The 14917-nt window shown below is 43.9% G+C and overlaps 3 protein-coding genes across 3 annotated transcripts; all 3 read left to right on the top strand.

Moving 5' to 3' along the window:
* The first annotated feature begins 397 nt into the window (after window positions 1-397).
* LOC123465512 (olfactory receptor-like protein DTMT) lies at window positions 398-1695 on the top strand. The gene has a single exon (XM_045164696.1). It carries the CDS (start codon window positions 411-413, stop codon window positions 1359-1361), a length of 951 nt encoding a protein of 316 aa, XP_045020631.1. The 5' UTR covers window positions 398-410; the 3' UTR covers window positions 1362-1695.
* A 5599-nt stretch (window positions 1696-7294) lies between these two features.
* Window positions 7295-8718, top strand: LOC123465513 (olfactory receptor 1E5-like). The gene has a single exon (XM_045164697.1). It carries the CDS (start codon window positions 7307-7309, stop codon window positions 8249-8251), a length of 945 nt encoding a protein of 314 aa, XP_045020632.1. The 5' UTR covers window positions 7295-7306; the 3' UTR covers window positions 8252-8718.
* A 4986-nt stretch (window positions 8719-13704) lies between these two features.
* Window positions 13705-14724, top strand: LOC123465514 (olfactory receptor-like protein DTMT). The gene has a single exon (XM_045164698.1). It carries the CDS (start codon window positions 13780-13782, stop codon window positions 14722-14724), a length of 945 nt encoding a protein of 314 aa, XP_045020633.1. The 5' UTR covers window positions 13705-13779.
* Window positions 14725-14917: the final 193 nt, after the last annotated feature.

The raw sequence follows: 14917 nt of genomic DNA on the forward strand, positions 1-14917 counted from the left end.
GTATATGTACCACCGTTATAAGAGAGCAGCATTCACGAAAAAGTCCCAGAACATCGACATGTAAGATACTGACAAAGCAAGAGCCAATTGCAGTTTGTGAGGATGTCCAGCTAGGCAGGTATGATGAAAACCACCACATTTTCTGTCTCAGAAATTAATGGACAAGAGTATATTAGAAAATTTGAAATATTGTTGCGCATTAAAAGGAAGTGAAGAAAGTCATTTCTGATCATAGATTCTGATTATAGAGATTTGCAGTACTGTTGAGATTATTATGACTACGATGAGAATGATATAAAATATTTTTTTGCAGAACACCTAACATATTTCTGTCATAGAAATATGTTTATTTTGAAATTCAGGTTTTTGTGGACACTGTTATTCCTTCCTAAATACACTAGAGACGGAGCATGACAGGAAGAAATCAAACTATTGTCTCAGAGTTCCTCCTGCTGGGACTGCCCATCGAGTCAGAGCACCAAAACCTGTTCTATGCCCTGTTCCTGGCCATGTACATTACAACTGTCCTGGGGAACCTTCTCATCCTCGTCCTCATTTGCCTGGACCCCCACCTCCACACACCCATGTATTTGTTTCTCAGTAACCTGTCTTTCTCTGACCTCTGCTTCTCCTCTGTCACAATGCCCAAATTGCTGCAGAACATGCAGAGTCAACACCTGTCCATCCCCTATGCTGGCTGCCTGATACAAATGTACTTCTTCCTGTTTTATGGAGACCTGGAGAGCTTCCTCCTTGTGGCCATGGCCTATGACCGCTACGTGGCCATCTGCTTCCCCCTGCACTACACCACCATCATGAGCCCCAGGCTCTGTCTCTTCCTGGTGGTGCTGCCCTGGGTGCTCACCACGTTCCATGCCATGTTGCACACCCTGCTCATGGCCAGGCTGCATTTTTGTGAAGACAACGTGATCGCCCACTTTTTCTGTGACATGTCTGCTCTGCTGAAGCTGTCCTGCTCTGACACTCGAGTGAATGAGCTGGTGATATTTATCACGGGAGGGCTCATTCTTGTGATCCCCTTTCTGCTCATCATCACATCCTACGCTCGAATCGTGTCCTCCACCCTCAAGGTCCCTTCTGCGAGGGGTATCCGCAAGGCCTTCTCCACCTGTGGCTCCCACCTCACTGTGGTGTCCCTGTTTTATGGGACAGTTATTGGTCTCTACTTATGCCCGTCAGCTAATAATTCCACTGTTAAGGAGACTGTCATGTCTATGATGTACACTGTGGTGACCCCCATGCTGAACCCCTTCATCTACAGCCTGAGGAACAGAGACATGAAGGGAGCCCTGGGAAGAGTCTTTTGGAGAAAAAAAACTCCCTTCTCTCTGTGGTGCTAAAGGTGGGATTTCTACACAATTTTATGCAGCAAGTATATTGGTATTAATATTGGGATATTAACCCAGACTTCTTTTTTCAATGATCCTTTTGTTAAAATTCCATAGTAAGATATTGTCCAATAAGTAACAGAGACATGGCGGAGGTATGTAGTAGGACTTGGAAAGGGGATGTCAGTGACCTGCTAGCAGAATCTTGCTTGTTTTTTCTCTCCAGGTTACTCTAAGAAGCATTATTTTTAAACTTCCAACCAATCTTTGTAGCCTCACCCCACCTTTTTTCTTTACTGTTTCCAGTGTTTTATTTACTGATGAAATAAACTCTACTGTTTACTGAGCATTTACTCATTTACTGTGGAGACACCCTCTCCCTTCTGCCCTTGACCCCACCCCCTGGACAGACATTCCATGAATGAAGAGACTGAAACTACAGAACCCGGGCCCATAGCAGCTTAGTAATATTTACTGAACCAGACAAACCCCGAGGTCCCATTTGGAAATACGGAAGTGAAGAAAGTGTTAGTTGCTCAGTTGTGTCCAACTCTTTGCAACTCCATGGACTGTAGCCACCAGGCTTCTCTGTCCGTGGAATTCTCCAGGCAAGAATACTGGAGTGGGCTGCTGCCATTTCTTCCTCCAGGGGATCTTTTTGACCCAGCGATCGAACCTGGATCTCTTGTGTCTCCTGCATTGCAGGGGCATTCTTTACCATTGGAGCCACCAGGGAAGCCTTGAAAATATGGAGGAGACTAAAAGAAACAGCACAGCTGTGATAGCTTGTAAAGTCACATTAATTTGGGATGCACTGCCTCCTTGGCCGACTGCGTGCCGCTATGGCAGCAAATTCTTGGGCCAGTGGTCCCTTCCTAAAGCTGGCCCTTCCGGATGTGTCAGGCCACCATCCAGGCCATGCCGTGCTCCCAGAAAGGCCACTTAGAACCCAGGTCTGCCACAAAAAGAGGTGGAGAGGAGAGCCCTTTCTTCAGTATCTGTGTCCCTTTCTGTAACAGTTAATTTATCATGTTTTTTTTTTTTTTAAAACATAACCAAAACCATGCTTTAAATAATACTCTATTCTTGAGGTCAGGCTGGTCCAAGTACAGTGGTGCTTACAATTAACTGATCACAGCCAGTTACAGATTTCTTTATTGAGGAGGAAATGGCAACCCACTCCAGTATTTTTGCCTAGAGAATCCCATGGAAAGAAGAGCCTGGCTGGCTACAGTCCACGGGGTCGCAAAAAGTCAGACACGAGTGGGTGATTAATACTAATACTATACCCGAGCTCAATACTACTTAAAATTCAAAATTCTCACTCCTCTGGTTACCTCTGCTAAACTGGACTTTTAATTGTTGAATAAAGATACTTACTTATCTCTTCTTGAGCAAGGGTTTGCATTATCCTGTCTCTTAACCTTCTCTCCTCTGATATATTTTCATGTCTCCAGTGTCTTCTTGACCTGCCCTGAACTCAAGTGCGCTTTCTCTCTCCTTTGCTACAATAGTTTAGTTTGTCTTTGTGGTTCTTGTTTAGTTGCTAAATCATGTCCAACCCTTTTGCTACCCCGTGGACTTTAGCTCACCAGGCTCCTCTGTCATGCCGTAGGGCAACTAAGCCTGTGTGCCACCAAGAGCCTGTGCTCTGCAACAAGAGAGGCCACTGCAACGAGAAGCCCACACTCCACAATTAGAGAGTAGCTCCTGTTCGCGGCAACTACAGAAAAGCCCACACACAGCGACGAAGACCCAGCACAGCCACAAAAAATTTAATTATGGCTTTGTGGCCATAGATAACTGCAGAAGCAGGAAGAGCTGGAATCTAGGAGGTATTCTGACACATCAGGGGAGTATTAGAGACGATGCAGGTCAGGTGCCAGTATCGTTTTCCCACAGAGGTAAGAAGGCAGAAGTACTTCAGTGGAATTCAAACTGGGTTTTCTCTTCTATCTTGGCTCGAGGAAGAATTGAATATAATCAGGGAGTGTTTCTTTTGTCTCTTACTCTAGTACTTTCTCTATATGTGCATATGGTTGTGTCACATAGGTAACGACTCCTAGTTAGCTACAGGTCATTTATGGGAAATGGTGTTTTACTGAGAGATTCTGCAATCTTGAGAATCTTCTCAAAATATGTGTCTTGGGACTTCCCTGGCAGTTCAGTGGTTAAGACTCTGAGTTTCCACTTAAAGGGGTGCAGGTTAGACCCCCTAGTCCAGGAACTAAGATCCCACATGCTGCCCAGCATGGCCAAAAACCAAAATGTCTTTCTTGGCACTTTACTAAACTCCCTGAAGGCTTCTTGTTGCCACAGAAAGCAGCCTGCTACACTCAGATATTTTAGGATATTCACAGTATGGCCTCACCAACCACCCTCTTTTACTTTCCGCCTGTGGCTCCAACCACAAAGGTCTTCTGTGCATTCCCTACACAGGCAGTGGTTAGGCTTTCCTGCATGAGCTCTGCATCCTCAATTTCCCTCAAGGTATAGTCAGGTGTGATCAGAGATTGTAATCAGTCACTGCTCCTGGACCCTGAGAGCATTGGTCCTAGAGAGGTCCTGTGTAATTGCTTTGTCTTTAATAAATCCCTCCAGGATCCAGACTCCTCTGGGATCCAGAGCCCCTTAAGCCCGAGGATGTGCAGAATGGGAGATGGAGAAGGGAGGTTTCAGACACAGGTGATGACTACAGAGGGTAATATTTTACATGCTTTAGTGAATAAAGGGGAGCAGGATCTCAGGTCACGGTCCTGGAGTCACCCTCAAACACTAGGTAAGTTGGGCAGAGGGTGAACGAGCTGGTCACTTATGGTCCTTCCAACCTAAGGGTCTTGATTTCCCAGGTTGTATGATGTTCTGCAGGAGAGTTTTTCAGGTATGGTAATGAAGAATTGATGCTTTTGAACGGTGGTGTTGGAGAAGACTCTTGAGAGTCCATTGGACTGCAAGGAGATCCAGCCAGTCCATTCTAAAGGAGATCAGTCCTGGGTGTTCTTTGGAAGGACTGATGTTGAAACTGAAACTCCAATACTTTGGCCACCTCATGCAAGGAGTTGACTCATTGGAAAAGACTCTGATGCTGGGAGGGATTGGGGGCAGGAGGAGAAGGGGACGACAGAGGATGAGATGGCTGGATGGCATCACCGGCTTGATGGACGTGAGTTTGAGTGAACTCCAGGAGTTGGTGATGGACAGGGAGGCCTGGCGTGCTGCGATTCATGGGGTCGCAAAGAATCGGACACGACTGAGCGACTGAACTGAACTGAAGTGAATGCTCCTCTTTTCCACCTCTCTCCCTCCTAAAATTTCACTGTGTTTGAGAAATGCTTATTAATATTACACCAGTTATAATCTATTTTTATTAATGCCTGCATTTTTGTGTATTACTCATCGTATTATTTATTCCCATGATATTGAATCATTTCAGCATACTGACAACTCTATGTAAGCATTAATGTCATAGTTCTGAACTCTAATGTTATGTTAGAATCACTTTGGAGCTTTAGAAAATTTTGTATGGATGTTGCACAGCAGAAACTGACACAATATTGGGAAGCACTTACGTTGTTGTTCAGCCGCCAAGTCATGTCCGACTCCTCGCGATGCCATGGGCTGAAGCAATGATATTCCAATAAAAAACTGTGGTTAAATATATCTGAGGGCTTCAGTAATTTTTATTTTTAAAATGTATCAAGTATCCTTGCTACTCACTGTGTAGTCCATGGACTGTGGCATGGGCATTAACTGGGTGCTAATTGAAGTGCAGAGGCATTATGCCATAATAAAGTTACTAGTACTTAGCAAAAAAATGCAGGAGCAGACCTACTGTGTCAAAATCAGGGTTTTCCGGAACTCCCAGGGAATTTTCATGGGTTATTATTATTATATTCATGTAAATTTTAGAACCACTGCATTATGTTGCCTTATGTGAAGCCCAGACTGAGAACTACTGACTTAATGGGTGTAGAATGTGAGAGGCTCATGGCATCATCAGTGATAACATCCCCAAGTCCTGTCTCTGGTTTGTGATCCACAGTCACACTCTTGGCACAAGAGTTGGGGCCTGCTCACTTGCCAGGGAAAAAATTTCTGAGAAAATTATGATTTTCTTCAATGATTCTTCTCACTGTGATATCAGTACCTTTGTCCATGTGTAAAACCTGTTCACGTGGCTGGATCAACCCACATCAAGGAGTGAAATCCCAGATGTTGGATTCCATTATGTCTTTCATGAAGGAGCGTCCTACATCTAATGATGTTTCTCCTTTGCTTTTTTTGGTTAGCTTTGAGGCAGGCTGAGGTGGATAAATCAGGATTCTTGAAAGAATATGAACCAGTTGGAGAGTACATCTATACCTGTATTTATTTTATCTATATAGATAAATATCTCTATTTATATCCTCTGTGATGGTGAATAGAATAGTGTATCTGGTGTGGGGACATTTTCCATGGGGACAAATTACATCCATAAATTCGGTAATACAGAGTCAAATTCAGTGCCAAAGTGCTAGCACTAGGAGTTGAGTCTAGTACTTCTGGGAGGATTTAGTAGGAGCAGACAGCAAACTCCTAATTTAGAAGGAGTTTGCAGTCTTCCAAGTTGGAAGAATGCAAGTTTCAGCTGGAAGCACAGCCAATTAGTGCTATGATACGTCAAATATGCCCAGACACCCTGCCAGCTGCAAGCACCGCTGCAGTCGTGACAGCAGACACGGCCTTTCCTATGGGTAGCCTACCATTCTGTAGGGAAGAAAGCTATAAACAGTGTGAGCAAAGGATACCGAAGGAGAAGGGTTCAGTCATGGAAGCAGGGAGACGAGTTAAGAGGCCATCCCAATGGTAGAGAAATGACATGATGTCAGCCAGATCAAGGGTGCCAAGAGTGGCTATGGGAGTATCTGAAAGGGTAGGAGAATCTGTAGGACTTGCCCACAGATAGGAAGCTGATAATGACCAAAGGAGGGAATGAAAGAATACTTTCAGGTTGTGGAGCACCTGGATTCCCTTTTACTGAGAAATATGATAAATTAGAGGAGGAGGGAATTGGCGGAAGGGCAGCAAAGAGACATCATGAGTTTCTTTGCTGCAAACGAGGGTGTAATGTCCAAGGGAAGATAACAATCAGGCAACTGAGTATACTGTTTCATAGGTTAAAGAGACATTTACAACTAAAGCTTAAATAATCATCAAAGCCATTGGAGTAGATGCTTTTCTTCTTGGTATATATAGAATTACAAGGGAACCATGTTTAGGGAAAAGCCCAGGAGCACCAATCAACTTGAAGATATTGACAAAACAGAAGCCAATTACAGTTAGTGGAGGGTAAGAAGAAAAACCTATACATTGTGTGTCTCAGGACCTAGAGGATAAGAGTGTGCTTTAAAAAATCTGGAATACGAGACAGCAGAAGAGACACTGATGTATAGAACAGTCTTTTGGACTCTGTGGGAGAGGGAGAGTGTGGGATGATTTGGGAGAATGGCATTGAAATACTTATAATATCATATAAGGAACGAGTCACCAGTCCAGGTTCGATGCACAATACTGGATGCTTGGGGCTGGTGCACTGGGACGACCCAGAGGGATGGTATGGGGAGGGAGAAAGGAGGAGGGTTCAGGATGGGGAACACATGTATACCTGTGGTGGATTCATTTCGATATTTGGCAAAACCAGTACAATATTGTAAAGTTTAAAAATAAAATAAAATTAAAAAAATCTGGAATATTGCTACATTTTAAAGCAAAGTGAAGAAAATAAATGATTTCCAATCATAGAGACTCTGATTATAGAGAACTGGAGTCCTGTAAAGATTGTAATTATTGTGATAAGAATGATATAAAGTATTTTTGCAAAGCATCTAGTGGCCCATATATCATAGAAATATGTTCATTTTGAAATTCAAATTTTAATTGGCATTGTTATTTCTTCCTAAAGATACTGGAGACAGAGCATGACAGGAAGGAATCAAACAATTGTCTCAGAGTTCCTCCTGCTGGGACTGCCCATCAAGTCAGAGCATCAAAACCTGTTCTACGCCCTGTTCCTGGCCATGTACTTTACCACCGTCCTGGGGAACCTTCTCATCCTCGTCCTCATTTGCCTGGACCCCCACCTCCACACACCCATGTATTTGTTTCTCAGTAACCTGTCTTTCTCTGACCTCTGCTTCTCCTCTGTCACAATGCCCAAATTGCTGCAGAACATGCATAGCCAAGACCCATCCATCTCTTACGCTGGCTGCCTGACACAAATGTACTTCCTTTTGTTCTTTGGAGACCTGGAGAGCTTCCTCCTTGTGGCCATGGCCTATGACCGCTACGTGGCCATCTGCTTCCCCCTGCACTACACCGCCATCATGAGCCCCAGGCTCTGTCTCTGCCTGGTGGTGCTGTCCTGGGTACTCACCACGTTCCATGCCATGTTGCACACCCTGCTCATGGCCAGGCTGCATTTTTGTGAAGACAACGTGATCGCCCACTTTTTCTGTGACATGTCTGCTCTGCTGAAGCTGTCCTGCTCTGACACTCGAGTGAATGAGCTGGTGATATTTATCACGGGAGGGCTCATCCTTGTGATCCCCTTTCTACTCATCATCACATCTTACGCTCGAATCGTGTCCTCCACCCTCAAGGTCCCTTCTGCGAGGGGTATCCGCAAGGCCTTCTCCACCTGTGGCTCCCACCTCACTGTGGTGTCCCTGTTTTACGGGACAGTTATTGGTCTCTACTTATGCCCGTCAGCTAATAATTCCACTGTAAAGGAGACTGTGATGGCCGTGATGTACTCTGTGGTGACCCCCATGCTGAACCCCTTCATCTACAGCCTGAGGAACAGAGACATGAAGGGAGCCCTGGGAAGAGTCTTTTGGAGAAAGAAAACTCCCTTTTCTCTGTGATGGTCAAGTTTGGATTTTTGCATAATTTTATGTGGTTGGTATATTGGTATTAATATGGGGATATTAACCCAGACTTCTTTTTTCAATGATGTTTTTGTTAAAATTCCATAGTAACATATTATACAATAAGTAACAGAGATATGGCAGAGGTACCTAGTAGGAGTTGGAAAGGGGATGTCAGTGACCTACTAGCAGAATCTTGCTCAATTTTCTCTCCGGGTTACTCTAAGAAGCATTATTTTTAAACTTCCAATTAATTTTTCTACCCCCCCATTTTTTTCTTTACTGTTTCCAATGTTTTATTTACTGATAAAATAAACTCTACTGTTTACTGACCATTTACTCATTTACTGTGGAGACACCCTCTCCTTCTGCCCTTGTCCCCACTACCTTGGACAGACATTCCATGAATGAAGAGACTGAAACCACAGAACCTGGGCCCACAGCAGCCTACTAATATTTACTGAGCCAGACAACCCCCGAGGTCCCCTTTGGAAATACGGAAGTGAAGAAAGTGGTAGTTTCTCAGTCGTGTCCAACTCTTTGCGACCCCATGGACTGTAGCCACCAGGCTCCTCTGCCCGTGGAATTCTCCAGCAAGAATACTGGACTGGGTTGCCATTTCTTCCTCTAGGACGTCTTTTCGACCCAGGGATCGAACCTGGATCTCTTGTGTCTCCTGCATTGCAGGGGCATTCTTTACCATCGGAGCCACCAGGGAAGCCCTGAAAATATGGAGGAGACTAAAAGAAACAGCACAGCTGTGATAGCTTGTAAAATCACATTAATTTGGGATGCGCTGCCTCCTTGGCTGACTGCGTGCCGCTATGGCAGCAAATTCTTGGGCCAGTGGTCCCTTCCTAAAGCTGGCCTTCCAGATTTGTGAGGCCACCATCCAGGCCATGCCGTGCTCCCAGAAAGGCCACTTAGAACCCAGGTCTGCCACATAAAGAGGTGGAGAGGAGAGCCGTTTCTTCCTGTGTCCCTTTTTTAAACAATTTATCTTTTTATTTTTTTTGTAAAAAATAACCAAAACCATGCTTTAAATAATACTCTGTCCTCGAGGTCAATACTTTAAAATTCAAAATTCTCACTCCCCTGCTTACCTCTGCTAAACTAGACTTTTCATTGCTGAATATAGATATTTACTTATCTCTTCATGAGAAAAGGGTTCCATTATTCTGTCATTAACCTTGTCTCCTCTGATTTATTTTCATGTCTCCGATGCCTTCTTGACCTGCCCTGAACCTCAAGTGCTTTCTATCTCCTTTGCTGCAATAGTTTAGTTCATCTCTGTTGTTGTTTAGTTTCTATGTCTGACTCTTCTGGGACCCCATGGACTTTAGCTCTCCATGCATCTCTGTCATGACCATGTGCCACGGTTACTTAAGCTTGTGTGCCAAGAGCCTGCGCTCTGCAACAAGAGAGGCCACCGCAACGAGAAGAGAATACACCACCACTGCAGAGTAGCCCCCGTTCACCGCAACTATAGAAAAGGCGACACAGAGCAACGAAGACAGAGCACAGCCAAAAAATAGCTAATTATGGCTTTGTGGCCATAGATAACTGCAGCAGCAGGAAGAGCTGGAGACTAGGAGGTATTCTGACACATTTGGGGAGTATTAGAGACAATGGAAGTGGCAGGTGTCAGTAATGTTTTCCCACAGAGGTAAGAAGGCTGAAGTACTTCAGTGCGATTCAAACTGGATTTTCTTTTTTATCTTGGCTTGAGGAAGAATGGAATATGATCAAGGAGAGTTTCTCTTGTCTCTTATTCTAGTACTTTCTATATATCTGCATATCATTGTGTCATAGATATCTACCCCTTGTTAGCGTCAGGTGGTTTATGGGAAATGGTGTTTTACTGAGACTTTGCCACCCTGAGAATCTTTCCAAAATATGTGTCTTGGGGACTTCCCGGGTGTTCCTGTGGTTAAGACTCTGCTTCCACATCACAGGGCATGGGTTTGATCGCTGGTCAAGGGACTAAGATCCCACATGCTGCCCAACATGGCCCCAAAACCAAAACAAAATGTGTATTTTTCTTGACACTTTACTCAAACCACTGAAGGCTTCTTGTTGCCCACAGAAAACATCCTGTTACACTCCGCAGATTTTTAGGATATTCCTAGTTTGGCTTTACAAACCACCCTCTTTTACTTTCCACCTGTGGCTCCAACCACAAAGGTCTGCTGTGCATTCCCTAAACAGGCAGTGGTTAGGCTTTCCTGCATGAGCTCTGCATCCTCAATTTCCCTCCAAGTATAGTCAGGTGTGATCAGTGATTGTAATCAGTCACTGCTCCTGGACCCTGAGAGCTTTGGTCCTAAAAAGGTCCTGTGTAATTGTTTTGTCTTTAATAAATCCCTCCAGGATCCAGACTCCTCTGGGATCCAGAGCCCCTTAAGCCCGAGGATGTGCAGAATGGGAGATGGAGAAGGGAAGTTTCAGACACAGGTGATGACTACAGAGGGTGATATTTTACATGCTTTAGTGAATAAAGGGGAGCAGGATCGCAGGTCAGGGTCCTGAGTCAGCCTCACACACTGGGTAAGTTGGGCAGAGGGTGAATGAGCGAATCCCTTAGAAACCTTCCCACTTGAGGGTCTTGGTTTCCCAGGTTGTGTGATGCTCTGCAGGAGAGTTTTTCAGGTATGGTAATGCTCCTATTTTCCACCCCTCTCCCTCCTAAAATTTCACTATGTTTGAGAAATGTTTCTTGATATTCCACCAGTTATAATCTGCTTTCATTAATGACAACATTCTTGTGTATTACTCACCGTATTATTTATTCCCACGATATTGACTAATTTCAGCATACTGACAGCTCATTCTAGGCATTAATATCATAGTTCTGAACCCCTACTTTATATTAGAATCACTTTGGAGCTTTAGAAAATTTTGTAAGGATGTTTCACAGCAGAAACTGACACAATATTGTGAAGCAATTATATTGTGGTTCAGTCTCCAAGTCGTATCTGACTCCTCACAACACCATTGACTGAAGCAATTATATTCCAGTAAAAAATTGTGGTTAAATTTATCTGAGGGCTTCAGTAATCTTTATTTTTAAAATGTATCAGGTATCCTTGCTACTCACTGTGTAGTCCATGGCCTGCGGCATGGGCATTAGCTGGGTGCTGATTAAATTGCAGAAGCATTAGGCCATAGTAAAGTTACTAGTACTTACCAAAAAATGCAGGCACAGAGTTACTATAGCAAAATCAGGGTTTACCAGAACTCCCAGGGGATTTTAATGGGTTATCAATTTTTAGAATCACTGAACTATGTTGCCTTAAATGAAGTCCAGTCTGAGAACTACTGACTTAAAGAGTGAAGAAAGTGAGAGGCTCATGGCATCATCAGTGACAACATCCCACTGTGATGCTGGTACCTATATCCACATGTAAAACCTGTTGACGTGGCTGGATCAACCTGCATCAAGGAGTGAAATTCCAGATGTTGGATTCAGTTACGTCTTTCATGAAGGAACTTCCCACATCTAATGATGTTTCTCCTTGGCTTTTTTTTTTGTTGTTGTTGCCAGCTTTTGGCATGCTGAGATGGATTAATCAGGATTCTTGAAAGAAAATGAACCAGTTGGAGAGTACATCTATATTTATTTTATCTATATAGATAAATATCTCTGTTTATATCCTCTGTAATGGTGGAAAAAAATAGTGTATCTGTTGTGGAGACATTTTCCAAGGGGACAAATTACATCCATAAATTCGGTAATACAGTGTCAAATTCAGTGCCAAAGTGCTAGCACTAGGAGTTGAGTCTAGTACTTCTGGTTCTGGGAGGATTTAGTATGAGCAGACAGCAAACTCCTAATTTTGAAAGAGTTTGTGGTCTTTCAAGTTGGAAGAATGCATGTTTCAGCTGGAAGCGCAACCGATGAGTGTTATGATACATCAACCACGTCCAGGCACCCTGCCAGCTGCAAGCACTGCTGCAGCCGTGACGGCAGACACGGCCTTTCCTATGGGTAGCCTACCATTCTGTAGGGAAGAAAGCTATAAACAGTGTGATCAAAGGATACCAAAGGAGAAGGGTTCAATCTTGGAAGCAGGGAGACGAGTTAAGAGGCCGTTCCAATGGTAGAGAAAGGACATGATGTCAGCCTGATCAAGGGTATTGAGAGTGGCTAATGGGAGTATCTGTAAGGGTAGGAGAATCAAGTGGTGGGATCTGTAGGACATACCCACAGGAAGCTGATAATGACCAAAGGAGGGAAGGAAAGAAAACTTTCAGGTTGTGGAGTACCTGGATTCCCTTTTACTGAAATATGAGAAGCCAAAGGAGAAGGGAATTGAGGAAGTGGCAAGGAGACATTGGAGGATGGGCAAGGGCTTCCCTGGTGGCTCAGATGGTAAAGCATCTGTCTGCGGTGCAGGAGAACTGGGTTCGATCCCTGGGTTGGGAAGATCCTCTGGAGAAGGAAATGGAAGCCCACTCCAGTTCTCTTACCTAGAAAATCCCATAGACGAAGGAGCCTAGTAGATTGCAGTCCACGGGGCTGCAAAGAGTTGGACTGAGTGACTTAAGGAGATATCACGAGTTTCTTTGCTGAAAATTAGGGTGTAATGTCCAAGGGAAGATAGCAGTTAGGCAACTCAGTATCTTCTTTCATAGGTCAAAGAGACATTTGCAACTAAAGCTCAAATAATCATCAAAGCCGTTGGAATAGATGAGTTTTCCTTCATGGTATATATAGAATTACAGGTAGTTTATCTTTTCCAAATGAAAAGGTAAAAAGGAAAAGCCCTGGAGCATCAATCATCTTGAAGACATTGACAAAACAGAAGCCAATTACAGTTAATGGAGGGTAAGAAGAAAAACCTATACATTGTGTGTGTCAGGACCTAGAAAATAAGAGTGTGCTTTAAAAAATCTGGAATGTTGCTATATTTTAAAGCAATGTGAAGACAATAAATCATTCCCAATCATGGAGATTCTATTATAGAGATTTGGAGTCCTGTAAAGATTGTAATTATTGTGATGAGAATGATATAAAGTATTTTTGCAAAAGCATCTCAGTTCAGTTCAGTTCAGTTCAGTTGCTCAGTCATGTCTGACTCTTTGCGACTCCATGAATCGCAGCACGCCAGGCCTCTCTGTCCATTACCATATCCCAGAGTTCACTCAAACTCACGTCCATCGAGTCAGTGATGCCATCCAGCCATCTCATCCTCTGTCGTCCCCTTCTCCTCCTGCCCCCAATCCCTCCCAGCATCAGAGTCTTTTCCAATGAGTCAACTCCTTGCATGAGGTGGCCAAAGTACTGGAGTTTCAGCTTTAGCATCATTCCTTCCAAAGAACACCCAGGACTGATCTCCTTTAGAATGGACTGGTTGGATCTCCTTGCAGTCCAAGGGACTCTCAAGAGTCTTCTCCAACACCACAGTTCAAAAGCATCAATTCTTCAGCATCTAGCGACCCATATATCATAGAAATATGTTCATTTTGAAATTCAAGTTTTCATGGGCATTGTTATTTCTTCCTAAAGGTACTGGAGACAGAGCATGACAGGAAGGAATCAAAATGTTGTCTCAGAGTTCCTTCTACTGGGACTTCCCATTGAGTCAGAACATCAAAACCTGTTCTTTGTCCTGTTCCTGGCCATGTACGTTACCACCATCCTGGGGAACCTTCTCATCATTGTCCTCATTTGCCTGGACCCCCACCTCCACACACCCATGTATTTGTTTCTCAGTAACCTGTCTTTCTCTGACCTCTGCTTCTCCTCTGTCACAATGCCCAAATTGCTACAGGACATGCAGAGCCAAGACTCGTCCATCTCTTATGCTGGCTGCCTGACACAAATGTACTTCTTCCTGTTCTTTGCAGACCTGGAGGACTTCCTCCTTGTGGCCATGGCCTATGACCGCTACGTGGCCATCTGCTTCCCCCTGCACTACACCACCATCATGAGCCCCAGGCTGTGTTCCTTCCTGGTGGTGCTGTCCTGGGTGCTGACCACGGTCCCTGCCATGTTATACACCTTGCTCATGGCCAGACTGTGTTTTTGTGAAGACAACGTGATCGCCCACTTTTTCTGTGACATGTATGCTCTGCTGAAGCTGTCGTGCTCTGACACTCAAATTAATGAGCTGGTGATATTTGTCGTTGGAGGACTCATTATTGTCCTGCCATTCCTAGTCATCATCATGTCTTATGCACGAATTATTTTCTCTATCCTTAAGGTCCCTTCTGCCAAGGGCATCTGCAAAGCCTTCTCCACCTGTGGCTCCCACCTCACTGTGGTGTCCCTGTTTTATGGGACAATTATTGGTCTCTACTTATGTCCATCAGCTAATAATTCCACTGTTAAGGAGACTGTCATGTCTATGATGTACACTGTGGTGACCCCCATGCTGAACCCCTTCATCTACAGCCTGAGGAACAGAGACATGAAGGGAGCTCTGGGAAGAGTCTTTTGTAAAAAGAAATTTCATTTCTTTCTATGATGGTAAACTTGGTAAAATTTATGGTGGTAAATTTCTACATAATTTTATCCAGTAGATGTGTTGATATTAATGTTGGGATATTAACCCTGACACTTTTTTCAATAATCTTTTTGTTACAATTTCATAATAAGATATTGTCCAATAAGTAAAAGAGATAAAATGGAGATTAGTAGTTGGGCTTGGAAAGGGGATG

Source organism: Bubalus bubalis, chromosome 3 (genome assembly GCF_019923935.1).
Source record: "Bubalus bubalis isolate 160015118507 breed Murrah chromosome 3, NDDB_SH_1, whole genome shotgun sequence".
Lineage (NCBI taxonomy): Eukaryota > Metazoa > Chordata > Mammalia > Artiodactyla > Bovidae > Bubalus > Bubalus bubalis.

Coding starts and splice junctions, on each gene's coding strand:
- LOC123465512 (XM_045164696.1), top strand. CDS start 411: ATGACAGGAAGAAATCAAACTATTGTCTCAGAGTTCCTCCTGCTGGGA.
- LOC123465513 (XM_045164697.1), top strand. CDS start 7,307: ATGACAGGAAGGAATCAAACAATTGTCTCAGAGTTCCTCCTGCTGGGA.
- LOC123465514 (XM_045164698.1), top strand. CDS start 13,780: ATGACAGGAAGGAATCAAAATGTTGTCTCAGAGTTCCTTCTACTGGGA.